The sequence below is a fragment of the Peromyscus leucopus genome, chromosome 15 (assembly GCF_004664715.2).
Source record: "Peromyscus leucopus breed LL Stock chromosome 15, UCI_PerLeu_2.1, whole genome shotgun sequence".
In the NCBI taxonomy this organism is placed as follows: domain Eukaryota; kingdom Metazoa; phylum Chordata; class Mammalia; order Rodentia; family Cricetidae; genus Peromyscus; species Peromyscus leucopus.
In genome coordinates this window covers 9,669,033-9,696,808 of record NC_051076.1, presented here as the reverse complement: position 1 = coordinate 9,696,808, position 27,776 = coordinate 9,669,033, and the positions used below count along the sequence as shown (strand labels likewise).

The window sequence follows — 27,776 nt, the reverse complement described above, 5'->3', positions numbered from 1 at the left end:
ATGCAGACTCCACTCCGTTTCTCTGATAGTCCCCCTCATGCCAATCAATTCCATCATTCTTTTTTTTTGGGGGGGGGGCATCGAGACAGGGTTTCTCTGTAGCTTTGGAGCCAGTCCTGGACTAGCTCTGTAGACCAGGCTGGCCTTAAACTCACAGAGATCCACCTGCCTCTGCCTCCCCGAGTGCTGGGATTAAAGGCGTGCGCTGCCGCCGCCCGGCTCCATCATACTTTTAGGTCAGCTTGTTTCATGGTAATCAGTGACATGATCTGGATGCATTCAAAACCAGTTATTTAAATTTTTTAAGTCTTTCCTTCAATAGGGATATATACTGTTTTAAATTAAGTCAAAAGAAAATAAACAACAAGAAGTAAATAAACTGTGTGTGCCTTTCTGGTATATTCCATTGATTGGCAATTTTTTTATTCTTGAAGTTCTAAAGTAACTTCCAATTAGGGCAGTGAGTGGACCATGCGCGCGCGCGCGCGCGCGCGGTGTGTGTGTGTGTGTGTGTGTGTGTGTGTGTGTGTGTAGAGCCAGAGAGAGTCCATTTTAGTCCATTAGTTACATAATTCGTATACATTGCAGTTAAATAAACAAAGCAATGCTATATTCAGCATGAACCATGACTGGCCTCCCTTAACCACAGGCAGTGAACATGTCAAATTCCAGGAATGGAAAGTTCCAGGGTAGACAGGAAAGCACACAGAGGGAAGGGGGAAGGAGAGGAAATAAAGTGTGCTGATCAAAATTTACTCCAGTGCCGTATGAGGTAGCTCAACGCTCCTGCTTACCCCCAAGGCAGTCATCTAGTGTGATCATAGGAGTTTGCTGTGGGAAGCAGACCAACCCACACCCGATGCCTTCTGAAGAATGAGATTTAGAAGCTTCCGTGGGGGTAAGGAGCTTCCTTCCGGGTACCTGCCACCTCCCTCAAATGCTGGTTCCCCTTCTGTGGCCCTTCATTGTCCTGCTCAAATCCAAGGCCAGGTCAGCCATGAGCCCCTTCTGCTCCTGTTCCTGCAGCATCTGGCTGACAAAAACCAGCCCTCTGCTTCATGGCACTTGCCGTGGACAATCGCTCCATCTGTCCCTCTAGGTTGAAATGTTCTTAAAAATCATATGTTTTTGCCTTTACTGGGATTTATCACACTGCTCATAAGGAAAAACTCCTGAATAGATAACATTAGGAAAGGCTTCAAGACAGAGCACAGTGGCCCTGCTTTCCAGCCTCCTGCTGTCAGGTAAACATCACATCAGTGGACTCTCCTTCTTAAATGAATGGGTTTTCATCCCATACAGTCCCCGGCTTTTATCTGCCACCTGCAATCAAGTCAAGATCGTGAAGGGCTCTCAAAACACACTTGCAGGAGCCTTCTTCCAAAATGAAGAGATGTGCTACTGTTGTAACATTATAAGGGCTTTTAAAACCTACACTCCCAGTTGCTTTTGCCTGCCAAAATGCCATAAATTGAACATGAGAAACAAACTTTCTCATTTGTGGCAGTACTAGGGTCTACCCAGCAACTTACCCAGTTTTGACAAGGACTCTCCCGCAGAGCTTTGTCCCCAGCCCACTTCTCATTTATTTGTTTTGAAACTGTCTCACTAAATTGCCAAGGCTGGCCTTGAACTTGCTGCATAGCCCAAGCTGACTTTGAGTTTATGAACATCCTGCTTTACCCACAGACTTTACTGGTTTGTGAAAATTGTTAAACACACTGATGGGTCCATTTGCTGTTCACTGTACACACTTAGGGCTCACTTGGGATTAGAGAAGCTGTCAGGAGTTCTACCCCTCTCCTTGCAGTCATTGATTGCAGCCTAGACTGATCAGTGTGTGTCGCTGTGTGTGTGTGTTGTGTGTGTGTGTGTGTGTGTGTGTGTGTGTGTGTAACTGTGCATGAGTAACAGTTATAATTAGAGAAGAAATCAAGAAGTTGGGAGAGAGTTGGGGAACTTGGTAGGAGTTGGAGGGAAGGGGGAGAAGTGGATATGAGGTAAATAGAATATTTAAGCATGAAATTCTCAAAAAAAATGTGTTTTATATAGTTACATGTATATATGTACATGTATTAAGAGCCTGGCATATGTCTCAAGGGTAGAGCATTTGTTTATTATGTACAAAGTTCTAGAATTGGTCTCCAGCAACATATATTTATATTACATATGTTTATATAATATATGTAATGAGTATATTTATATAATTCCTACTAATAGGCAGTCATTATACCAGCACCAGCAGCTATAGACAAGCAAGAATTACCATCTAGGACCTGAAGCCTAAGTGAAGAACTTGCTTGGGTGTTTGGGGGCCGGGTGGTGTGACAAAGAGCATCCGTGTCAACACAAAGTAAACTTTGTGACCTCAGATGCTTTTGAAGAGTCTTGTAAGGACACCCGGTCCAGACCAGAAAGGCTGGGAAAGACTTTGTGACTGAGCTGAGAAGGAAAGAACAAGTTGGGGTCTATGAGTTTCAGGGAAGGACAGTGAGGCTGAGAATATTGCAAAGCCCAGGAGCAAAAGAAAAGCCATCTTGCTGGAAAACAGTATCTCAGTACAGCTGCTCATCGTGTTTCTCATACAACTGCCTCCTCGCAACATTCTTGTCACACCCTTCCATGAAAGGTAAGAACAGCAAAGAGTGACAGGAGATTGTCCCCTCCTAAAAGTGATGCAGGCCAGGTGTGGTGGTAAATGCATGTAATCTCAGCACCCTCGAAGCTGAGGCAGGAGGATTATAAGCTTGATGCCAACCTGGACTATCAAGCAGGTTCCAGACCAGGCTGGGCAACATAATGAGACCCTGTTCCCACCCTGCAAAAAAAAATAGTCTTCCATTTTTCTTCAATCAGTCAGTCATATGGAAATGAAGTGACCATACCAGCCAAGCTATGACAAAAAGCAGGAGATGTTGTAAGCAGGAGGAAGGGAAATCAGGAAGGAAGAAGTGAGAATGTGCCAGTAGCAGCCATAGGCAACAAGAGGCACATACCCTCTTACCAGGGAAAATGGAGACAGAAGATCTGTGTTTTAGGGTTCCTGTTACTACAACAAACACCTGAGAATAATCAGCTCCCAGGCAGGGAGAGCCTTGTGCAGGCTCCTAGTTTAGAAGGGCATAGTCCACAGTCAGTGGCATAATTATCTTAGAGTCTGTGCTAAGACTGTACAGTTTGGCTGGGAGAGTACCATGATGGACTCTGCTACCCTACTGACCACCAGGAAGCAAACGTATGGGAAGCTGCTGAGGTGTACACATACCCTTCAAGGACACGAAGCCAATGATGTCATTTCTTCCGCCAAGTCCTTCCCCCAAAGGTCTCACCACCTCCCAGTGGCAGCAAGGCTGGAGGAATAAGCCTTCAGCACATGGGCTTTGGGGATATCCAGGTCCAAACTTCAGCACAAATTATCTGTAGGGAAAATTTACACTCTCTGAAGTTCTGCCACATAACTAGCTGCATCTCATTTTCCCGTGGATTCTATAAAGTAGTCAGGGTGGAGAGTTTGCTGTTGGAGATGCAGATAAAGAAAATGTGGCTCATGGGGTGTCATGGGTGAAGAAAAAATGCCCCCTCCCCTTGCCCCTTGCCACCTGTGGCAGAGAGCGAGCTGGCTCCAGAGCCACGAGATGAGAAGAAATGGTCCTGCCCCTCACCAGCTGCAGCAGGTGGGAGATGGGGCACAGCACCTCACCTGGGCAGTGCACTAGAGCTGATCTGTTGGCAGGGGAGCAGGGGAGCCAGGCCTGTGGGTGTGAGAACAGGAAAGCTACCCCTACCTCCTCCCTCATATGCCATGGGATGGCAAGAAATATGCCCTCCCAACTGACTCCTTGCCACAAGAAACAGGCAGGAGAGATGACCTCAGGGGCATGAGAACCAAAGAGCTGGACCTGCCCCTCACCAAGTGCAGAAATCTGGAGAGTGGGTCCTGCACCTCACCTGAGCAAAACAGCGGAGCTGGCCCTGGTGCTGTGAGTGTAGCACAGGTGAGCTGACCCGAGGGTGTGAGAGCCGGAGAACTGGCCCGGCTGCTTGCTGTCTGCTACACCGGGTGAGCTAGCTGGGTCAGTGCTGGCGAGCTCGCCTGGGTGGTGCCAATGAGGGAAAGCTGGCAAACTGACCAACCCAGCTACCATCCGGGCCCAGAACCAGGACTATGAGCTAGCCCACCCCAACACCCACCTCATCTAAGAACTGCTGGAGCATGTGAAGGGGCCGGACCTGCAAATGCAAAGCTGCCGGATCTCCATGACACAGGGCAGCATAAGGATATCCAAGAGGAGTCCCAGTGAGAGCCCAGTGTCTACGGTGCAGCAGAAGCCAGAGACCTCACCGGGCGGTGGTGGCGCACACCTTTAATCCCAGCAACTGGGAGGCAGAGCCAGGTGGATCTCTGTGAGTTCAAGGCCAGCCTGGTCTATAGAGCAAGATCCAGGACAGGCACCAAAACTACACAGAGAAATTCTATCTTGAAAAAAAAAAAACCAAAAGAAGAAAAAAGAAAAAAGAAACCAGAGACCTCGAACCAGACCAATAGCTCATTGCAGCGAATACTTACAAGTGAAGATATATGGACTCAATGGGCCACACTACAGCCTCCATGCCAAGATTTTTTTTTTTTTTAAATTTGTTTTCTTTTTGTTGTTTTGGTTTTTTGTTTGTTTTAGTTTTAAATGCTGTTTTGTGAGAAAGGTTGCAAGGGCAGAGGGCAGAAGTGACGGGCCAGGGAGAAGAGCAGGATTGGAATCCATGATGTGGAACCCGCAAAGAGTCAATAAAAAGTTTAGAGAGAGAGAATGTGGCTCAAGTCCCTAAGAGAATGGACCAAATTAACACAAACTCCAGTGGAGGGAGCACACATGTCCAGGAGCAGCTCCTTTCCGGGTCCTCACTGACAAAGAGTCACTCAGAAACCAAATGTGAAAAGAAAAAGGCTCCAAGTTTACAGGAGTAAATTAAGCACAAAATAAATTGAAATCATTAAACTTTCAGGGTTTTCTTTTTGGTTTTGGTTTTTGGGGTTTCTTTTTGTAAATGCATAAAATCGATGCTTTGGGGGTTATTGAACTTATGGAACTAAGATTTTGACACACAGTGACTAATGAAAGCCAACCAAACACTCAGCAGGTTGGGTTTCATTGTTCTAATGAGATTAGTTGGTGGGTTGGTGTTTGGCTTTGGGTTCTGGGTTTGGTAGAAGTGGATACTGCAGGGGTATTGTTTTTATTCACTAACGTGGCACCACCAGAAGCTAAGTTTCGAGTCTGTGTCTCATGAAAATATAACTTATGTGATATTTTAACAAAGTAATATTAACAAAGTAATAATTGGTAAGATTTATAGTGACAAAACTATAAAATAGCATTGGCAATCCTGCCTCATCTAGAAATAAAGGGTATACGAACTTTTGAGACACTCAGTTTAACCTTATATTAGTCTTCTTTTCAATCACTTCTTTTGTATATAACTGTGTGTGCATGAGTGCATGTGATGTGTGCGTGTGTGTGTGTGCGCGCGCGGCGGGGGTGGGGGGTGGGGGGTGTAAATGCATCCATCCATACATCTGTAAGCCAGAGGACCATGTTGTTTATCTTCGTCTGTTATCCTATCTTATTTTTGAGGTAAGTTCTCTCACTGCCTGGGGGCTCTGGGCTCTGCCTTGCCCCGCCCCACCCCGAGTGTGGGATTGTAACACTGCTGAGCCCAGCCTCTCCCATGCATCTGGCGTGGAGTCCAGGTCCCTATGCCCACACAGCAAGCACTTTCCCTCTGAGGCGTCACTGCAGCCCCGCGGCTGTTCCTTTATAAGCACTTCTCTCTTCAGAAATGATGAGTTCCGTGCTGTGAGACTCCCATCTCCACACTTCAGTTTTTTCATGATTTATAAAATGAATAGATTTGATTTTTATTCACAAAGGGGTAAGAGCGTTAAACATTTGTTTTAAATGTTTAGAGATCTTGATTTTCAGGGTTTGGAGACGTGGCTCATAGGTTAAGAGTCTGTACTGCTCTTGTAGAGGATCAGAATGCAGCTCCCAGTACTCATGTAGGAGAGAGGCTCACAACTGCCTAGAACTCCAGATCCGGGGATCCAATGCCATCATCTGACCCCTTCAGGCACCATCGCTCACAGACACACACACACACACACAACACACACACACACACAGAGAGAGAGAGAGAGAGAGACAGAGACAGAGAGAGACAGAGACAGAGACAGAGACAGAAAGAGACAGACAGAAAGACAGAAATAAAAATTAAATTTAAAAATGATTTTGACTTTAATTTTTGTTTTGTTTTGTTTTTTTGGTTTTTTTTGTTTTTTGTTTTTTGTTTTTCGAGACAGGGTTTCTTGTGTAGCTTTGCGCCTTTCCTGGAACTCACTTGGTAGCCCAGGCTGGCCTTGAACTCACAGAGATCCGCCTGGCTCTGCCTCCCGAGTGCTGGGATTAAAGGCGTGCGCCACCACCGCCCGGCAACTTTAATTTTTAATGTGATAGTTTAAAAAAAAAAGTAAATCCCCAGAGTCTGTTTTTTGTCTTTGCAGATGTAGACCTTGAACCCAGTACCATGTATGAGTACAGGGTTTCTGCATGGAACAACTTCGGGAGAGGATTCAGCCAATCTGTTAGAGCCAGCACAAAAGAAGATGTGCCTCAAGGAGTCGGGGCCCCTAGATGGGCCAGAACAGGCAACCCTGAAGATGCTATTTTCTTAAACTGGAAGAAGCCCAAACAGTCAAATGGTATTAAGCTACTTCAAAAATAGAATTACCTGGGGCTTATGCAGGGACGCTAGGCTCAGTCTGGGAGGAGGGGACTGGACCTGCCTGGACTGAGTCTACCAGGTCGATCTCAGTCCTCGGGGGAGGCTTTGCCCTGGAGGAGGTGGGAATGGGGGCTGGGCTGGGGGAAGGGGAGAGGGGCAGGAGGGGGAAGAACAAGGGAATCTGGGGCTGATATGTAGAACTAAATGGTATTGTAAAATAAAAGGAAAAAATAAGAAATTTTCCATAACTAAATTAAATAAATGTAGTCTAAATTTAAAAAAAATAAAATGTGAGTAAATTTAAAAAAAAATAGAATTACCTAACTATGCAAATTCCTAAAATATGTAGAATTACCTAACTTTGTGAATTCCTCCAATACGGAAAGGAGTGTACTATATATACTGGCATGCTATCTATTCAGTGGGAAATATTTACTGATAGAAAGAACCCTCTTGTGCCAGTTCATCTTTTTAAGCCAAAATAAATAATAATGCTAATAATAATCATTCAAAATCCCAAATCCTCACATATACCAGAGCTGCTTTCAAATAAGCAGAATATAGTTGAAGTCAAAATTGTTTCATTGTTGAAAGCAAATCTTCTAAATCATGAACAGAGATAAACACATAACATAACTCTGTCTGGAATCCATCTTCCCCCGGTAATAAAATTGAGAACTGCTTGGACATAGAAAGGTGTTGTATTTTAAAAGGCTACAATATCTCATTTCTTTAAAAATTTAATGTCAAGGCTGGTGGGACAGCTTGGCATACTCCACCATGCCTGACTACCTGAGTCCGGTCCCTGGGACCTGCATAGTAGAAGGAGAAAAATGACCCCATAAAGTTGTCCCCTGACCTTCACACACATACCTGTATGTAAACAAATAAATGTAATTGAAAAGTTCTCTGACATACATGTTTGAAAACAGTTCATGTGTGTGGCATGACACATACCCTGCATTTTTTGCCTTCCAGGTCCTATTACTCAGTACATTCTTCTTCGAGATGGAAGGGAGCGATTTCGGGGAACATCGCTGAGTTTCACGGACACGGAGGGGATTCAGCCACTCCAGGAATATTCGTACCAGCTGAAAGCTTGCACGGCTTCTGGCTGTGCAGTCAGCAGCAAGGTGAGAGGAACTCACCTACCTGTGGGAAGAAGAGTCCAGGGTGAGGGCTGAGTGAGCATCCTGGGTGTGATTTTTCCCAAGGCCAGAAAACCGTGTCTCCCTCAAAGTGGGATTGAGGAGAGTGTCCCCTTCGTTGGATGTTGATGCTGAAAGGGGAGATTCCTGTGACAGATATTTAACCAGATAGCAGTGTTTTATTAGGAACAGCAAACTCTTGAGCCAATGTCAATGACTCCTTCACATCCCTCTCTCATTACTTATTTCTGGGTATTTGTTGTGGTTGGCTGGGATTTTTCCCCAGCCAGACTCATGATGTGGGTTGGTATCAATACAAGAAAACAGTTAGTGCTCAATAAATGTTAATGTCAGGGCTAGGTCTTTAAATTTGAAGCACATGGAGTTGATCTGACACTGGAAGAAGATGGCGGGGGGAGGCCCATTCCAATTTTGAAAGAAACCAAGAGCTAATGTTGAGTGGTAGTGGTTGGTACCTTTGAGAGGTGCTGAGTCACAAGGAATCCACACTGGATCCTGTTCACAGAAACAGATGCCCTTCTTTCTCGACAAAAGAGTACGTCATCACATTCCCAGGACCAGGCGATCACCATGATGCAGGTTATCCTGAGGCCACCTCTCATGTTCTGTTGCTGGGACACAAGCCCGGGTACCTCCCTCTTCCAGCAGTGTGCCTCACCCCCTGTGCAGCCATCCAGTCTTACACTTCTCAGCTTCCAGAACGTTGACGTAAAAATAGAAAACTCTTCTCTTCAGGTGTTTCTCAGCCGTAGGTACTCTGTTATAGTGGCGTAACATGGAATGGGCCAGTGGTATTCTACAAAGCCATCAAATGTCAAAAATTACTCATCAGTTAATTAAATTTGCACCTAAATATCATACCTTCAAATTTTGCCCACTCTTAAAAACCAGAAATGGATGAGGCTGCCATGCAAATAAGTGACCCCAACACTTCAGCAGAAGTCTTGGGAAGGAATAATAAAGGCCTAGATTCAGGCACTGGGTCCAGAATGAGAGGCTGGGAGTGTGTCTCCGTTGGTAGAGTGCTCACCTAGGATGCACAAAGCCCTGAGTTCAGTCCCCAGCACTGTATAAGCCAGGTGTGTGCTGCAATTTCATCATCCTGAGGTGTGTGCAGGAGAATCAGGAGTTCGAGGTCATGTTCAGCTATAGTAAGTTTGAGGTCAGCCTGGGCTAGAAAACACTATCCTAAAATAAAAGACGGTTACAGAAGAATGCAGGTGATAGAATCTGCAGACTTTGGTGTCATCTCTGTACAGAATATGCAGCTGTGTCCAACCTGCAGCCCTTGTTCATATGCACCCCTGGGATTGCTGTGACTGAGCCCCATTGCTCAATTGTAAACTACTTAAAACATTATGAGCTTTTGGGCATTTTTAAAAAATTTGATTCTGCAGTTCTTAAGCGTAAACTTTGTAGATGACAGGGTTGTGTCTCGATGGCAAAAGGCCAGACACCCAGAAAAGAAGAAAGTAAAGTGTTGTATGTCTTTTAAGGTACGCATTTTCAGCTGTTTGTAGGTGGTGTTGCTATGGTGCAAGCAGAAAAAAAGATGTTAAAATGATAGGATTATCTTCAAGTGTCTCGAAACCAAAGAGCAGGGTGATAGAAGCAGATAGCACTGGTCATTTTAAATGGAAAAAAAAATTGTCTAGTTGGATGCTAGACCAGGAGCTGGGCTTGCTAGAAAAATCTATCTGAGAAATTAAAGCAATGGGTTTAGATGTGATCATGAAGGGCGCCAGAGAGAAACAAAAGCAGAATACCACTGGTGATGAGTGATGGAGACTGCTATAGAATGGAGAAGAAAGAAAACGCCTCAGAGGAGACTGAGAGGAAACAACGAATTAAGGAAGAAAATGAATCAAGGGCCATTTCACATAGACCAGCAATGTGGGAAGCTGCCTGGGAGACTCGCCGGCAGACAATGCTTCTAATGCTCTTCACCTGACTGAAACTTCAGGAGAGTGGGGCCCACACGCTGTGGCAGGAGCCACACAACACAGAGCCCCAGTGAGGACTGAGCCCGCCGCCATGCTGACAGATGGTAGCTGTTTGGACCAACCAAAAGCTAGTCTGAACGGTCCTTGGACAATTCTATAGTTTGTGTGTAACAGGGCCTGGGCCGATCAGATGCCAGAACAATTGGTTAAAACGTGAAATCAGGTTTATCCTGTGTGTGTGTGGGGGGGGGGGGGCGGCATCTTCCCAACAGGAAATTGTATCCAGAACCGTGTTTTGACACCACTGACTCGGTGACTGGCTGGTTTTTCTTCTCACTTGGTTTTCTTTCTAGAATATCAGCATAGACAGGATACTGTTGTCCTGGGAAGAATACGGGGGAGTCCGCCCGTTATGCTGCTTAAAGCATGCTCTGTGCTAGCAAGTTCAGACGTAGCTTTTGCTCCATATTTACTGATGCTTAACTTTGCAAAATCAGGCTGTTAAAATGCAAAGACACTGATGGGCCATATGGGCGAGAGTTCTCCAGGCAGACAGTCTGCCAGGCGGGCTTGCACTTGTTTAAACTGAGGGCCGCACTCTGCCTTCAAAATTGTTGTCGGACCTGTTGTGATAAATAGTAGTTGGAGACTTATGTAATGTATTCAAGGTCAGATTTCATTGTTTAAATAGGATGAGAGGGAAAGAATGGGGGCGGGGGGACCTCCTTCTCCCAGCCTTTGCTAATGATATGCCACACCAGACGGCAAAGCTCTAAAACAAAAGCGACATTTTCATTGATCAGGATTCCTAGTGGACAATGACAATAAATTGCTGTTTAATTTCCACACTCGCAGGTCGTCGCTGCTCCCACCCGAGGAATCCCTGAGAGTATCTCACCACCAAACATCACAGCCCGGGGACCAGAGACACTGCACCTCAGCTGGAGTGTCCCTGAGAAAACGAAAGATGTCATTAAGGAGTACCAGCTCTGGCTGGGTGGGCGAGGGCTCATCTACACAGACACAAGTGACAGGCGGCAGCATACGGTCACAGGTGACAAAACGGGAAGTCTCCTGGAGGAGGCTGTCATGGCGCTGGGGTTGGGGGGAGCCTCCCAGGGGTGTGTGTGTTTGATATATGAGGTCACTTCGAAAGGACACGTTCTCCTGACATATGGTCAGGTCCTACTTAATCCATGCTAATCGAAGAGCCCACACTGGCAGCAATAAGCCATGGCAGCAGAGAACTTCAGAAATCATTTATATTTGGCTTTGATACGCAGTGTGGAGAGAGGGGGCTGGTGTCAGTGTTAACTTCTTTTTTTTCAAACAAACAGTACGATGCATTCTCATTCCCCGGGGATACATTCCCAGGTAATAGGGCTAGGATAGCCAAGTCAGAATTGAAAGGTGGAAGAAGAAAAGCAGAGAGAGGCTGCCAGTGAGCTCCAGAGTGGATAGCTAATACTCCCTCGTTGGCAGTGACAGCTTGGGACTTCTTGTCGTTATTATTTCTGTTCATTAATAGCGACTGTATTAGTTCGATTATGTATAACATTGTCATCATTATTACAGCAGTGTAGTGCAGGAGCAGAGGGTTGGGTCAACCCTCACAGTGACTGTAATAACAATTAACATGGGTAGCTTGAATATTTCTTTGGAAGAGAACATGTATTTCTGACTTTGTCTTCTTATCACCTCGTTCAGTTTGATCATAGGCGTCACACACCCCGGGAGTTTAATATTTGGTGTTTGCCCTTTCTTTTTTCCTCTTTTGCTTCCATCACTAGCAAATGCAGGCTGCAGACAGGGGCCTGAGCTACCTGTTCAGTGCTGCGTTGCTAAGACCTAAATCCACCCTCAGCATGCCAAGAGGGCACAGGTGATTCTTAGCTCTGTTTTATTGGAAAAAAAAAATACTCTGGGAGACAGTCATTTAGCTCCTTATCGGGGTCCGGTGAGTCAAACACATCTGGAAGTTTAGATTCTGAGACCACGATTTTACAAACTGTCATTATTTCTCCACTTCTTTCTAAGACTTCCCAAAATAATGACCTCCTCCTGCTGGGCTCTGTGTTTTCAAAGAGTATTAGTCACACAGATAACAAAACTCACAGGAAAGCACAGAAATGTCTAGAAAGATATGCCTGGGTTTTCAGAAGTCCAAATTTATGCTGCACAGGTGGAAAAGTAACTCCATGGCATTTTACTCCTAAGTTCTGTGATTTCTGCCATGCAAGCAAGCATTGATTGAGAGGATCACTGGTGTTTTTCCATGAGTCCCGTGAGTGGAAGACACTTAGTACATGCTTGCACACCTGCACACCTGCACACCGACCACCTGGAGATCATGTGCTGACCTAGTGGTAGCATAGATAGGGGATGCTTTCATCAGCTCAAAGGCTCATGCTGGTTTCTTATATCTTATTTCACTCAAAATTGACATGCATTGTTTTATGTAATAGAACCTCACCTTTCTTCATGTCTTTACCATCTTAAAGAAGAGTTGCATTGTAATTCATTTACTTCTCACCATATCCCTGTAAGTAAGGAAGGTTTGTAGCATCCATGCTTAAAGGGTGAAGAAAACTCACCCACTCAGGATGTCCACGGCATTTACTAGCTCCATCTGTAAAGGAGTCAGAATGACTCATGATCTCTCTCTCTCTCTCTCTCTCTCTCTCTCTCTCTCTCTCTCTCTCTCTCTCTCTCTCTGTGTGTGTTGTGTGTGTGTGTGTGTGTGTGTGTGTGTGTGTGTGTGTGTGTGTGTGCACCTACCACTAGCCAATGGTTATGGTCTTGATAATATATAAAACTTGTACAAATAAGATTGTGAGGGCTAGGGAGATGATTCAGAGGGTAAAGTGTGTGTCTGCTGTGCAAGTTTCCACATTAAAAAAACAGCCAGTTACTGAGGTGGCACACATCTGTAATTCTAACACTGTGAGGGGAGAGGAAGTAGCAGAGACAGGAGAATTCTGGAGCTCACTGACCAGCCAATGTAGCCCAAAAAATAAGCACCAGGTTCAGTGAGAGACCCTGTCTCAAAAAATAAAGTGGAGAGCAATCAAGAAAGACACTTCATGTTGACCTCTGACCTCCACAAACACCGGCACTGGCAAACACTACAGACACAAACATACACACACACACACACACACACACACACACACACACACACACACACACTCCTCACAGACAAAAATTAATATATCAGTTTCCAGCCAGGCAGGAAAACTCTAGCTACAATCACTGGCTCTAGGTGCTCTTGGCAGTAGAGAACGCTGACCAGTAAAAGGATGGTGGTTAGGCCAGTGCAGGGTACAGGGCTGGTGATATAGAGGACTTGGGTGGACAATGGCATCATAACTGAATGTGAATTAAAATTCTAAAAGTCAGCTATAGCCACCTGAAGCCATGTACCCGTTCATACTGGTTTCACAGTTAACTGAGAGGCAAGGCTGGAGCGTTGTGGCTCAATGGTGTCTATCTTCGTCAGTAGCCTGGCTTTGTATTGTTGCCAGCTGTACTGGTTCGCATGGGAGACTGGCTTTGAAATCTCAGCAAACCAAATTCAGTGATAGTGGACAAACCCACAGGATGGATGGCCTCATTAATTATGAAATAATTTCAAAGTTCTCTCTTTAAATCCCTTCGCTCCACCGATTCTTCCTTTCATGGTCATTCTTAATCAATATTTTCATGTCATAGAGAAATTTATACACACATATTGGTGCCAGAAGTCCTTGCATTAGAATCAATATTTTAAAGTTTTCCTATGTAAGTTAAACTTTTACAAATGTCATAAAGTGAAAATAATCCTTCTTTATATTTCTTTTATTACTTTTTGAGGTTTTCCTACACGGTGCTATATTTACATCATTTATTTATACCTCACCCTCTGCCCCCTCTAACTCTTCCCACATCCCCCAAACACTCCTATATTTATCTTTAATTTTTACTGTTACATATATATGAATACAACCCGCTGAATTCATTATTGTTACTCAGATATGTATGTGTTTAGGGCTGACCCCTTGGGACTGGATGTGTGTGTGGAGGGGGGAGTCCTCCCTAGGGAGGACTGAGTCTCTGTCTTCCAGCAGCCATTAATTGCCTGCAGCTCTTCATCTAGGGGTGGGGGCTTGTAGGATTTCCCCCACCCACACTGGGAAGTCAGTGAGTGGTCCACTGGTGTTGTCATTGTGCTGGTCTTGCTTAGGTAACCATACTACTGAGACTTTTCTGGGCATAGATTCTCTGTTGTATGTCAAATACACTATCTCACAGCAGACGTTCTGGCCGTTTGGCTCTTACGGTCTTTCTGTTCTCTTTTGCCATGTTCCCTGGCACTGAGTGCAGGGCTTGAGTTAGAGATATATCTAATGGGGTGATGCACCCACAGTCAGTTCTCTGCATCTGGACTAGGTTGCTGTGATAGTCTCCAAAGTCATTTGGTCCATCCATCCATCCTAAATGCAGCCAGAGAATCTCACACTTGGGCAAGAGAGCCCTAAGGAGAGTGGGTCCAAAGCTTGCTAAACACAGTTTATAAGGAACAGGAGTGATGCTAGGCACAAACATCTCTAAACTCAGGATCTCCACAGTGTGGTGTGCTTTCTCCGTCAGAGAACACCAGGTCCATGGTCAGCTGACTGACCAAATGCAGGACAGAAGCATTTGTGATGTGATGGGTGTTTCACTAAGTTCATGGAATAAAGGAAGGTAATGGAATTTGCTTCCTAGACTATCTCAGATGTTTGTTGAAGGGCTGCCTGAGATGCTTGAAATGCATATTTAGATTTCTCTTCATTTCCAAACCCTGGTATTCCCTAAGCAACAGAGCCCTAATGAAGTTGTAGCATTAGCCTTCCTGGAGCCTGAAGGATCTCAGTCCGGGGGATGGCAAGAGGGACCACTAGCACCTTGCCACAGCCATGTTGTCTCCATGCTTACTTTTAATTACCTCGAAGCCTCTGAAACATGATCCCGTAAATGCTTTGTGGGAATAGTGGCAAAGGCCCTCATCACTCGCAACCCATAAATTGCTTATAATCCTCTAAAGATGTTTTTTAAAAAAAGCATTAAGTAATTGAAGACAGGAAGTCCTCAGTTAATTATTTAGAGGTGTTATCAATGCTTTAAGTAAACTGCGCAATGTCTGCTATCTCCCCACACCGAGACCCGTGGGACCCAGGAGACAGCAGCTCCCTGCAGCTCATATTCACTAATGCAAACAGCACATGGAAGCTCATCAATAGAGACCTTCCCAGGTCACCTATGACTAAATCCATCTTCTGTTCTGTCCTACACACAGCATGTGGATGGCAGTTCTGGGCTCCACAGCCAGCCTGTGTTGTAGGGATAGAGAGAAGGATGGGAGGATTACCTCAGTGGCTGAGTCCACTGAGGAAAGTGAATGAATGAATGAATGAATGAATGAATGAATGAATGAATGAACAAATGAATGGCATCTGGGAAGGACTGTGTGTCTCTGAACTCTGGGTAAGCTGTTGCCAGATGAATTACTTAGGGGCTGTTCATCATTGCATTGCAGTCAGAAGGTGCATCCAGCCATTAAAATAGTGAACTGAAGTCAGTTTGCTCTCTCTCATTCACTTCGAAGTTATTGAAAGCCCTTTATGCTAAATAACACAAACCCTAACAATTCTATTTACAGTAGAAAGTTGAGTATTAGCATTATGCTGATGCCAATATTATACAAATCACGTTTGAAAACGAGAAAATGCAGTTTGAACATCAATATGACCAAATGTGGAAAATCTTTGTGAAGGGTTTACCTTTAGATAAGTCCATTGTGTGGTGACAAACTATCTTTATTGTCATGGTATTTATAACGTTTTATTGAGCTGGGAGATTAAGATAAAGTGTTTGCTTCACAAGCATAAGGACCTGAGTTTGAATCCCCAGAGCACACATCAAGCTGCACATGGTAGCTGTATCTGTCTATAACCCCAGGACTCCTACAGCACTGTATAGAGACAGGAGAATCCTGGGAAACGCAGGCCAGCTAGCCTGGTGGTGCACAGCAGTGAACAGTAAGAGACCCTGCCTCAAACAAGGTCAAAGGTGAGGCGTGATACCTGAGGTTGTCTTTTGACCTCCACATATGTGTTGTTGCCACACACACAGGTACACACACACACACACACACACACACACACACACACACACACACAGTGCCAGGGGCAGGAGTCAAATAACATTTTTCCTTGTTTATGCCTCAACTAGTAGGTAATCTTAAGGAAAAAGAGAATAGTTTCCTGTTACCTGTTTGTCCTGTGTTCATAGCCATTGACATTTTTAAACTATTCCTTTATTCATGTATGTAGCCCAAGCTGGCTTCAAAATTGCTACATAACCAAGGAAGAGTTAAGACTTGTGATCCTCCTGCCTACCTCCTCAGTGCTGGGATGACATGTGCCCCACCAGGCCAAGCAAGTACTCAAGAGCTACATCCACAGCCCCCGAAAATGTTTCTTTAATAAGTAAATATTGAATAGGACACTACGATGCATAAAAGCTTATATCTGTTTTGATTGTAGGTTAAAGTCCCACTGCCAAGTGCATCTAACTCTAAGGCAGGAGAGGTCACATAGTCTGCAAGTCCCGTTACAGAGTGAAAATTCAGGCCCCTTTGTTCAACACTGTTGAGAGTTTATAGACAGTAAGAGCCTAGGAGTAAGTGAAGGGCAGGCTCAGGAGCCTGGGTCTCTGAGCAAGGTACCCCACACCACAGAGCCACCATCGAGAGGCATCCAGTGCTGCAGACCGACAGACACAGAGACAAAGAAACTTGGGCGGCAACGAGTGTGTCCTCAGAGCTGCGAGCAGCCCTCCTGTCCTGAAGTCATTGTAGCGCCATAGTTGTCTTTCCCATGTGCCACGCAACCACCAGTCAGGGAGTGGTAGACCTGTGAAAATAAACATAAAGACTGACTTTATTTCCAGTTTTCCAATGCTGAGGAAAACGTCCTTGGTAACTACTTTTTAAAATCGTAGCATCAACTACTCCTTTTCTCTTCTTTTATGCCTGCTAGTGGCTGTAGTATTAAGCCCAAAGAACTGTAGTCAAGAACTGTCTAGATGCTAATTTCTAAGGAATATAACTCTTCTTCCCAAATCCCAAGTATTCCAAGGTCCACTGCCTAAGAGACCACTAATTCATTATGTTTTGTCTCGGTGACTCTAGCTAGCCCTTATTCTCCATGTTGTTTATGTTTTTGTGTCTGAACATAATCAAAATTTGAAACCCTGTTTCAATAAAGACAGAGATCTGGGGCTACAGCTCTGAGTTATAGAACCTGGAGCAGCATGCTAGCAGCCCTGGGCTCAATCCTTAGTATCACAAAACATAAATCAACTATACAGACTGTGATCTTCCAACAAATGTATACATTACACAATGCTTACATCAAAGTAAGCATTATCAGCCTCATTACCTGTCTGCTTAGACACCAATTCAGTGTGGTGTGAACCTTCCAAACTCTTTCTTCAAGATTTTTAGTTGTTGTTGTTTTTGATCTTCCTTTTTTTGCTTTTGTTTTTGAGACAAATATCTTTCTATGTAGCCCTGGCTGGCCAGGAACTAGCTATCTAGACCAGGCTGGCCTCACAGACATCTCACTAGACTTACCTCCTTAGTGCTGGGATCAAAGGTGTGAGCCAACATGCTCGACCAAGCTTTTCTGAAATATGTTGGCATCGTTGTTATCTGGAGTCACTCTATGCCAGAATTCCTCCTAACTCATCTGGTCACCATAGATGACCCTTGAGAAAGGCACCCCCACATAAGGCCATTTGGAAATTTCTTAGAAAATAACAGGAACCGTTACAGCATCATTGGTTGGATGCTTTAGAGCAGTGATTTCTATCTGAAGACACAATGAAGAAAATGCCTTTTCCTGCCAATGTATCTGGAGATTAAAAACCAGAAGCCAGCTGTTCCTTCTAGAGTATATCACAAATGTAACTGACATTGACATAGGTTTCCTTTGCCAAATCATATTTTTATGAACCATCAGTGGGTTTTTTTTTTCCAGTCTCTTTTTGACGCATATTACTCTTGAAAGTAATGTTAGTGGGAAGTGTGATTGTAATGAGTTTGGTTATATGATGCCCCTTTCCTTTCAAAGAGAACATGATTCCCTGTAGGGAAATTCGTGGAATTATTCGCCGCCATCATCTCTGCTATTCTGAGCTGTTAAATGCCTGCTTTGTCTCCCTGCGCTTGCCTTTCTCCGCTCTGTGACGCTATTTCTCACTCTTCTCATTCGATATTGGTTACTTGAATGATGTTTTCTTTTCTCCCTCTTCTCTTCGACTTCAGGATTAAGTTACAGTCGGAATGGTTCCTTTGAGACGTCTCTTTAGTTCCCTCTTCTCGTCCTGATCAATTCATGAGGAGTTTTCAATTGGTGTGCCCTTTTCACTGCCTGTTGCTAATATTTCACATATATATCTCAGTTTAAGGACTACCGATAGGGGCTCACTTAAAATGACAGCAAATCCTATTGAAATGTGGAGATTTTATTGAGTTCTACTGAGCCATTGATAGGAAAGGTCACTGGGTACATGTAAATCACCCATGCCTGGTGGAAGCTTATGCTTCATTGTAGGCTGTTTAAAATAGCCCTCTTAATGTACAAAAAATACAAGATTTAAAACTTATTAAGGATGATGCATTTAGACATCATTTGTCTTTGATTCATCTGTAGCTAAAGCTGTCAGTTAACCAATCATAACTGCAGCTTCAAGTGTGAAAACTAAGGCACCTAGGGGACAAACACCTTGACTCTGTCCATGGTTGATAGCTTGGTAACTGTCAGAACCCAAATGGTCTACCTGGAGTCTCTGGGCTTCTAACAGCCATGCTCTCCTGCCTGTGCACATGACTTGTGATAATACTCAACATGAAAAGATTGAAATATATATTCCACTTGGGGGTTTTGTACAACTGGAGCTTTCTCGGGGATTTGAGCTACCTAAGTCATCGTCCTCCTGATAGCACTAGGGTGTTTGACTCAGTTGCTGCAATCTACCTTATTCACCCCAGCTATTCAAGGTGCGACATTAGCGTCACCCTTTCTGACATCTGTGACCCTGTGCCGCTCCCCCCACCTCTCTGGTTATACACTATCTGTGAAATGAGAAGACAGTAGCAGACATTAAAGGAGCCTTGATTCTGTTAACACCCGTGGGAGTCACAGAAAGGCGTATGCTTAATGAGCACTAGTATTCTAGTGATGCCATTTACAATTGTTATTGTGTGTGTGTATGTGTGTGCATGCATGTGGGCACACCCATGCCTTAATGTGTGCATGGAAACCAGAGGATAACCCTTAGGATCAGCTCTCTCCCTCCACCATGGGTCCTGGCCATCAAACTCTGGTCATTAGGCTTGGCGGGAAGCACCTGCCCCAGCTTCCACTGGCGCTAGTCACATAATTTCATAACAAATTCCCTTGATTATGACCGCAATCCCTCTAAAGTTTATGTCTGATGTAGAGGTTAGTCAAGAGAGAAGTAAACGTGGAGGAACCACTGGGAACAACTCTGAGGTCTGTCTTCTCTTCTGTTTGAACTTCAGCCATTCAACATAGTTCTTTCATTTGAAGAGGAGCTCAGATGCATACCACCAGAATACTGGCCAACATACTCCGTCTAAAGGAGCTGTTGCAATGTTTTCTGCCATCCTTCTGTGTGGTGTTGTTTAATCGTCAGAGGGAGAGGCCATCACTGGTGGTGAACTTGAATTCCTCTAGCTGTGGGCTTTCTGTGCTACAAGAACTTAGTACTTGGTAATGGAGCTTGGGTTAGCCCTAGCTCTGATCTGGCCAGCTCCTACATTCTCTGCTTTGAACTTCAGCTTTGCTGTCTATGAAGTGGGACTAATGGCTCCTATGTGGGGGATATTCAGAGGAAAACTCTTCATACACATAATAGATTATCCACGTTTTTAAATCTCTCCTCCATAAGTTGCTAGCTCATCATACGGGAGGAGGGAGTAACAGCTGCTATGGCACCCATGTGTAACATGTGGTCTCACATATAGCATGCCCCTGTACAGAGATAAATAACATCAGTCAATTTTAAAACTTGTAGTCTTCTTCAGTCTCTCAAGCAAACACACTTAATAAGTGGATATTTACTGGCTCACGAAAGTGAAACTTTGCATGCTGAATTTAGGTGTGATTCATCCCAGACTACCAAATAATGCTTTCAGGATACTGAAGGTCTTTATTTCTGAGCTCAGTTCTCTCTCCAACCTCCATACAGAGGGGATGGAAGTCCTAGCACCTAACACAGAAGTCATGATGTCACACACACAATTCTGAGCTGCAAACATGATAGGACAGTATGGAAGTCTGTCTGTGCCTGAGTAGTTCTTCTGTCTACTTCTCAGTTCATGTGAGTGCTGATGCTGCACAAAAGACTGCTTTATATAAGGAAAGGCAGAGGTTTTCTGATAAAAGAGTCTAGAGTGGGCCCTGTGAAGTTGTATGGCATCTGGCAGTTGACAGTGGAAACAAACCTGTGTGATTCTTCCACTTAATTCACACAACCCTTTACGTATTCCCACACTTCTAGGGTAGACCCAAACTACTGAGGACAAACTGCTCAGGAATTAGAGAGACTGTGACCACCATCCTCTGTGGCTTCTCCTGTGGCCCTGACCTGCATCCCACCTCTTCTGGTCCTTCAGTCAGTCTTCCATTCACCTTGGGGACTCTCATCTGCAAACAGTTCAGTGACTTTGCTTTAAACCTTGATGCCAGGCACAGTGGCACATGCCTTTAATCCCAGGACTCAGGAGGCAGAGATAGGTGGAACTCCTTGAGTTCAAGACCAGCCTGGCCTGCAAAGTGAGTTCCAAGACAACCAAGGCTACACAGAGAACCCTTTCTCAAAAAGCAATAATAATAATAATAATAATAATAAATCTTGAAAATCTACAAATATCACAAGACCCTTTATGTGTACCAAATCTTACTATTATTTTATTTTGTTTATTTTAATGTGTAATTATTTATACAATAATGATGCCTAGTGTGATATTTCAGTTCTTGCCTATAGTGTACAATGACTGCATCTGTCCTCTTTTATCCACTCCCACTGCATTTCAACTTCAAATAATGACTATTTTATAATTAGGAAACTGGTTTATTATTTACATGTGTGAAAAGTAACATGCAGTATTCCTATACCTGGCTTATTTCACATAACATGATGTTTTCTAGTTCCATCTATTTTTGTTTCAAATACAAGGGTATTCTTCTTCTTCATGACTGAGTAACATTCCATTGTATTAGGTAAACATATTTCCTTTATCAATTCACTCACTGCAAACACAGATGGATCTTCCACATACTGAATTTATACTCTGTGTGTGTGTGTGTGTCTGTCTGTCTCTCTCTCTCTCTCTCTCTCTCTCTCTCTCGCTTCTCTCTCTCTCTCTCTTTGTGTGTGTGTGTGTGTGTGTGTGTGTGTGTGTGTGTGTGTGTGTGTGTTTGGCATGTATATACCCAGTTATGGGATAGTTGGATCATATGATTGATCAGTCTGTTTTCTCCATAGTGATAGCAATTATGTACATTCCTAACATCAGCATATGGACATTCCTTTGTCTCTACATCTCACCAGTATTTTCTATTTTCTCATTTCTTATAATAGCCATTCTGACTAGAGTAGTATGCTCCAACTCTTTTGATTTGTATGTCCATGATAGATAATGATGCTGAGCATTTTTCCAGTTGGCCATTTGTATTTCTTTGGAATTGTTTCCACTTAAATCATTTGCCCAGTTTAATTGGATTGCTTAGTTTTCATTGTTCATGTTTAGCTCCTCATACGCTCTGGATAGTGAGCCCTCAGGAGATGAAGGGTTAGCAGGTGTTTTCTCCCACCTGAACATTCTCTTCATGTTCCTGACTGCTTTCTGGGCTGTGCGGAAGCTTTTCAGTCTAATGAGGCCGAGGCTCTGTCTGCCTACAATGGCTTTTGTTCCCTGTGCTTTGGGGTTATAGCCAGAGCATTGTCATCCACACCAACATGCTGAAGCATCTCCCCTGTGTTTTTCTCTAGGAGCTTCTGAGTTTGGGGTCTCACATTTTTGATCCACATCGTAGATTTTGTGAACTCAACACAAGCTTAGACACACCCAGGAGGAGGACTCTCAATTGAGGAACTGCCTCCATCAGATTGGCTTGTGGTCATGTCTCTGGAATTTTTTCCTGATTGCTCATTGGTGGGAGTATTGAAAATCTCAGACTTCTGTGGGTGGAGCCTACTCTGGACAGGTTGCCCCTGGGCTGTGTAAGAAAGGTAGCTGAGTGAGCTACAGGGAGCAAGCAAGCAAGCAGCATTCCCCCATGGCCTCTGCTGCAGTTCCTGCCTCCAGGCTCCTGCTGAGGTCCTTCCCAGGCCTCTTCTGATGGTAAACTCTAACCTGTAAGACATGATAAACCTTCGCCTGATAACTGTCATCACAGAAGCAAAGAACGAACAGCATTGCATGATCGTCTCCAGGTAAGATACTGGAGTCAGGTTTCAATACTCCGAATACCCCAGTTTCCCCAGAACCACTTATTAATAACATTGATTCATGGGGCCATTTTGTGGACTTGCTGTATTAGAAAGACATGTCAGTTTCTTGTCCACAGCCATGGGTTTTCCCCTAACCTCCATGTTACAAATACCCTGTTCATCTCATCAGATTTGACATAGCTCTCTGATGATGTCTTTTCTCTTCTAATAGCCTTCCTAAACTTGTCTTTAGCACCTGCTGCTCACAGGGAACCAGAAGAGCCAGAACACAAGAGGTCAAATAGGATGGGGCTATCACTTTTTTCTTTCTGAGATTTTTCTGGGAAAACACTCTTGAAAGATAAACATGCCAACAAATACCTCTTGACTTTTTAAAAAAGATGTATTTGATTTTTAAATGTGTGTATCTGTGTGCTTGCATGGAGGTGCCCAGGGAGGCCAGAGATCTCTGATGCCCTTGGAGCTGGAGTTGCAGGCAGTTGTGAGTCGTTCACCGTGGGGGCTGCGACTAGAACTGGAAGAGCAGAAGTGCTTGGAACTTTCTATCCTTCACTCAGCCCTACCTGTTTCATCTGTGTCCTTCTACACTTGCACCTAAAAAAAACACAGAAAACTTTAATACTCAAAAATTACATTTATATCATTATTATTTAACACTTTACAAAACAAGGAGAATATCAAAAATTAAAAAAAAAAAAAAGCAAAGTAGATGCTGTAGGCAGAAATGCTTGTGGAACCATGAGAAAGGTCCTGTTTGGTGGGGTCATACTTGTGATGAGCATCACATCTCATAGCCCTTACCCTGGCCATGTTTGTTCATGGAGCTGTTCTCTAAGCTAGCAAAAAGTTATCACTGGACTCATAAAACAGGCATGGGGTGGGTGGAGTGCAGAAGCCATCCAAAGATGTCCTCTCTATTTGCAGAGAACATGCACTCTAACAAGGAAAGACAGCGGTACAGTTGAAACAGTGTTTCAGAAGTGGGGTAGAAAGGCTGGCACTGCTGGCTGAACCAGCTTGCCCTTGCGACCTCTGGCTTTCACTCTTGGATGTCCCTTTCCATTTTCTCTGAGTTCTTAGGTTTTATTAGCTTAGCATCTTCCTATAAGCTTTTATCAAAGCTATATGATTTGGGGACGGCTTAGATCTTTAGTCATATTGCCTCGTCTAAAAATCAGGTAAATATCAAAATTATGTAAATCCTCCCTAGCAACCAAATGGAAGATTACAATCAAATAAGTACCTGGATCTTATCGCTGGGTCCATAAGGAGACACAAAAGGCCCAGAGGCTGGATGTCAAGCAGCTCCGGCTTCCTCAGGCCGCTGCTCCTCGGAGAACCCAGACCAGCACTCCAGTCCTGAACAATCTGAGGGCTGACTCCTCCATTCACTCAGCAAGCATCTACTGTGTGCCATCACCATTGGCAGGATAGACTCACAGGTGAAGTGGGGTCCTGGCTCTTTTGGCAATTGTGCCATAGCAAGAAAGGCAAGAAAAAGACGCCTAGAGCACCAAAGATACAGAACGCTGTGCAAGGAAAGAACTATTTCAGGAGATGAAAGGGACTGGTGTATTATTTAGAGTAGTGGAAATCTGTAAAGAAAAAAATACAGAACGCGAGCAATCTGCATGAAGTGACAGGATAAGGTGGGAACAAATCTGCAGGAAGAATCATGCCCCCAGGTATAAAATGTGTAAGCATGCAGCTGGAAGGGTGTGGAAAGCCCACATACTAACCACAGAGTAGGCGCCGTAAATCAGCCTGCGATCTGACTGTTGACAAAGCACTAGTCTCCTATTTTTTTTTTTTTTTTGAGAACGCTTTGGTATTGTTTGAATTTTCTCAAGAATCGAAGAAAGACCTTGTAAGCCTCAATATACTTCTTGTTGAGTGCTGCAGAGCCTTAATGTTACTCCTGCTGATATAAAATACTACCTGGCATCCCATTTCATCTTCTCATATAAGCTACATGCTATAGTGATTCCCCATTTTACAGATCAGTAGACCAAGGCAAAGAGAAGCTAGGTAACTTGGCCAAGGTCATCAGCCACAGAGCAGTGACATATAACCATGGACAACTTCTGTCATAAATAGATCAAGCCATTCTTTGTTCCCTCTGAGGCCTTGCTGGGGAACTGCTGAGCCGTGTTCCTTTATAAATGCAGTGGAAGGTAAATAAGGGCTACGCCCTCACTGAAATCTCCTCAATCTGTGTGTCAAGACAAAAGCAGTGCGTCCAGCAGAAGAACAATGTGCCCCACGAATACCCCTGGGGAAAGCGTGCAGCGGGTTTTGTTTGTTTGTTTGTTTGTTTTTCTTAAAAGTGTAAGCTGGTGTTAACAAGAACTGAATATGGCTTGAGCCTAGACAAGAGGCATCCAACCTTCCTTTCAAGTGTTTTCTCCCCTCTTCATGTGGGGGCGGTCACGGGAGCTGGGGTGGTTAGTCTGGAGAAGGAAAGACTCAGAGGGATTTGGTAACTGTCTACAAATATTTAAAGAACGAGTAATGTGGAAAGGAAATTAGATTGGTTCTATGGGTCCCCAAGGGGGGGAGCGACAGAAGTGTCTCACCACAATGCAAGGAAGGACTTTGAAACAAAATGAGGAGGAACCCTGGCACTCTTCAAGGTGGAACCAGCTATTCGGGATGTAGATGTTCTGGTACAAAAAGTGGGACAGTTTTAATGACATCTTGTAGGGGGGATCTGAGAAGGATGAATTTATTAATCATAAATTTTGAAGTATCTCTGATGGCTGAGCATTCAGAAACTTTTGATCAGCATAACTGTTCAGGAAGTTTATGCCGGGATGATTGACTTGCCTGGCCTATGTAGGGGTGTGGGTTCTTGCCTGACCTGTGTGAGGTTCTGGGTTCCTGTCTGGCCTGTGTGAGGTTTTGGGTTCCTGCCTGACCAATGTGGGACTGTGGGTTCCTGCCTGGCCTGTGTGTGGCTGTGGGTTCCATTCTGGCCTGTGTGTGGCTGTGGGTTCCATTCTGGCCTGTGTGGGGCTGTGGGTTCCTCCCTGGCCTATGTGGGACTGTGGGTTCCAGTCTGACCCATGTGAGGCTACAGGTTCCTGCCTTGCAGAGCACATCTACAAATCTGCATGTAACTTCCGGTGCTCAATTGTTAATGAATAACCCTCTCAAGCTGTGCTTTATTTTCTGTTGGCTCCTCTAGGTCTTCAGCCATACACAACCTACAGCTTCACACTTGCAGCTTGTACATCTGCCGGCTGTACTTCCAGTGAGCCCTCTGTAGGTCAGACCCTGCAGGCTGCCCCTCAAGGTAACCAGGACAAATCTGTGGTTTGGAGAAAATGTTTGTATGTGCTATTTTAATTCACTTTATAAGCTTTTTGTAGCAAACAAGGCAGGAAGAATAAAATTGACAGAATAAAATAAAATAATATCCTATGTCTCCTTCTCCTACAGGCTTGAGTAAACCATACACAGCCACGCACAGTAAATTACTTCAAGTTCTTTAAGTCCTTGAGATTTGCTTTTTTATAGGGAAAAATACATACCTGGATATGAAGCTCCTCAAAAATCTCAATTATTAAACCTTTTAACAGTGAGTAAGTAGCTGAAGCCAATGAAATCAGCCTCTGCCTTCAAAAAATTCAAACCAAATCAGAATGATAGTAATATAATTACTAGGTATATATGCAAAGAATATACTGAAGGAGATATTAAGAACTATCACAGACATAAAGATTTTATGGTGCAGATAGGCTGTGGTGGACCCCAAGAAACAGGGATTTTATAACACACACACACACACACACACACACACACACACACACACACACACAAAATGGATGAGATATCCCACCAGGCTGTTTGAAGAAATGTACAGAGAGATCCCCCCCCCTTTAAAAGACAAATTGGTATTGTCTGTTAAATTCAAAATCTTAATTCCTTAACACAGCAGTTAAGTTTTCATTATTTATGCCTGAAACTCATCCGGATGCACAGAAGGGGACCTGTGTCAGGATGGCTGTGGAAGCATCATTTTGCTTAATGCCAAATGTGGAGAACAATTTAAATATTGTTGAGAAGGAGAATTGCTAAATGAAATCACATCGTAGGAATAAAGTGATCTGTTCCTATAAGGATGCTGGAGAGCTATGGTAACTGCTTTCTGTGTGAAAATGGTGGCAGATGACTCCACTCATTTCTAGTCATAAATATACAGTACACGTGGAAAAAAATCTGGAATTACCAACCCTGTGATGACAATGAGCCCCTGAGGTTTGGGACCTGGGGTGTGTGATGCCCTTTTCTTTATGGAAGAAAAACATGCTCAGTAGGCTATTGTAGGGATCCACTATTTGTTAATCTTTCTTATTGGCCTGTTTTACATATGGAGAAATCAAAGCATACATACATAAGTATCTAAAGAGGATCATGGAGTCCGTTGCCGTGATAGAGTCCCAAACCACTTGTTCATTACTTTTCTACTGAAAGGACTGTTGTACCTTGGAATATTAGATCTAAACTTCCTACCAGCAAATGGGGAATAAAATGGAAAATTCCACATATGGGGCATATGGCTCCTCGCTAGGAGCTCACTAATGATGTTCTCTATATAAAGAATGCTTCATGTCAGAGAGCTTGGTGTTCTATGAAAGGAAGGAAGCAGCAGTGGATTTTTTGGAAAGGTAAACCATCAAATGGATACTCTGATGATAATGGGTGATCTCTAAAGATGTTACCAACCTGTTTTGGCTAAAACTCAAGCCTGATAAAGTAGGGGGTCTCTAGTATTGGTTCATCAACCAAACCCACATTCTTGTTATTTTCTAAATGTATCTGTTTTCCCACTTCCCCTTATAAAATGTTTGAAAGGGTCTAGATCTCATGCCTTGAAAAATATAACTTTAAATGATACAGGGGAATGTGTTATAAGAAATGTCCTCAATTTTTTTTAACATTATGCAATGTTCCCTCTCCAGAAATAACTATGCAAAGAAATAAGGTTTTCCTCTGGGAGGCAATGTAGCTTTAGGTCCATTCTCTGGCTGTGTATGTGCATTCATGGATAACCTGTTCAGGGAATCAATACAGTCCCAATGTTGGCTTGAGTATACAAAGGAATATAGTCCCAATGTTTGGCTTGGGGGCTGCAAAGTGACCAATCATCAATGACATTAAGCATTATTACAAAGTAGAGACAAACTTACCCTTTTAATTCCCTAACTTGGGCTAGAGAGAGGGCTCAGTGATTAAGAACATTTACTACTCTTCCAAAGGGCTTGAGTTCAGTTCCCAGCACACACATGAGGCACAATCATTTGTAATTCTAGCTCCA

General features: G+C 43.9%; 1 protein-coding gene across 1 annotated transcript in view; it reads left to right on the top strand.

Moving 5' to 3' along the window:
• The window catches only part of Ush2a (usherin), a 688,259-nt gene that overhangs the window by 536,363 nt on the left and 124,120 nt on the right, over positions 1-27,776 (top strand). Inside the window, 4 exon segments of the mRNA XM_028876752.2 lie at positions 6,557-6,754; positions 7,756-7,910; positions 10,745-10,943; positions 25,644-25,751. Coding sequence (XP_028732585.1) covers positions 6,557-6,754; positions 7,756-7,910; positions 10,745-10,943; positions 25,644-25,751 — 660 coding nt within the window.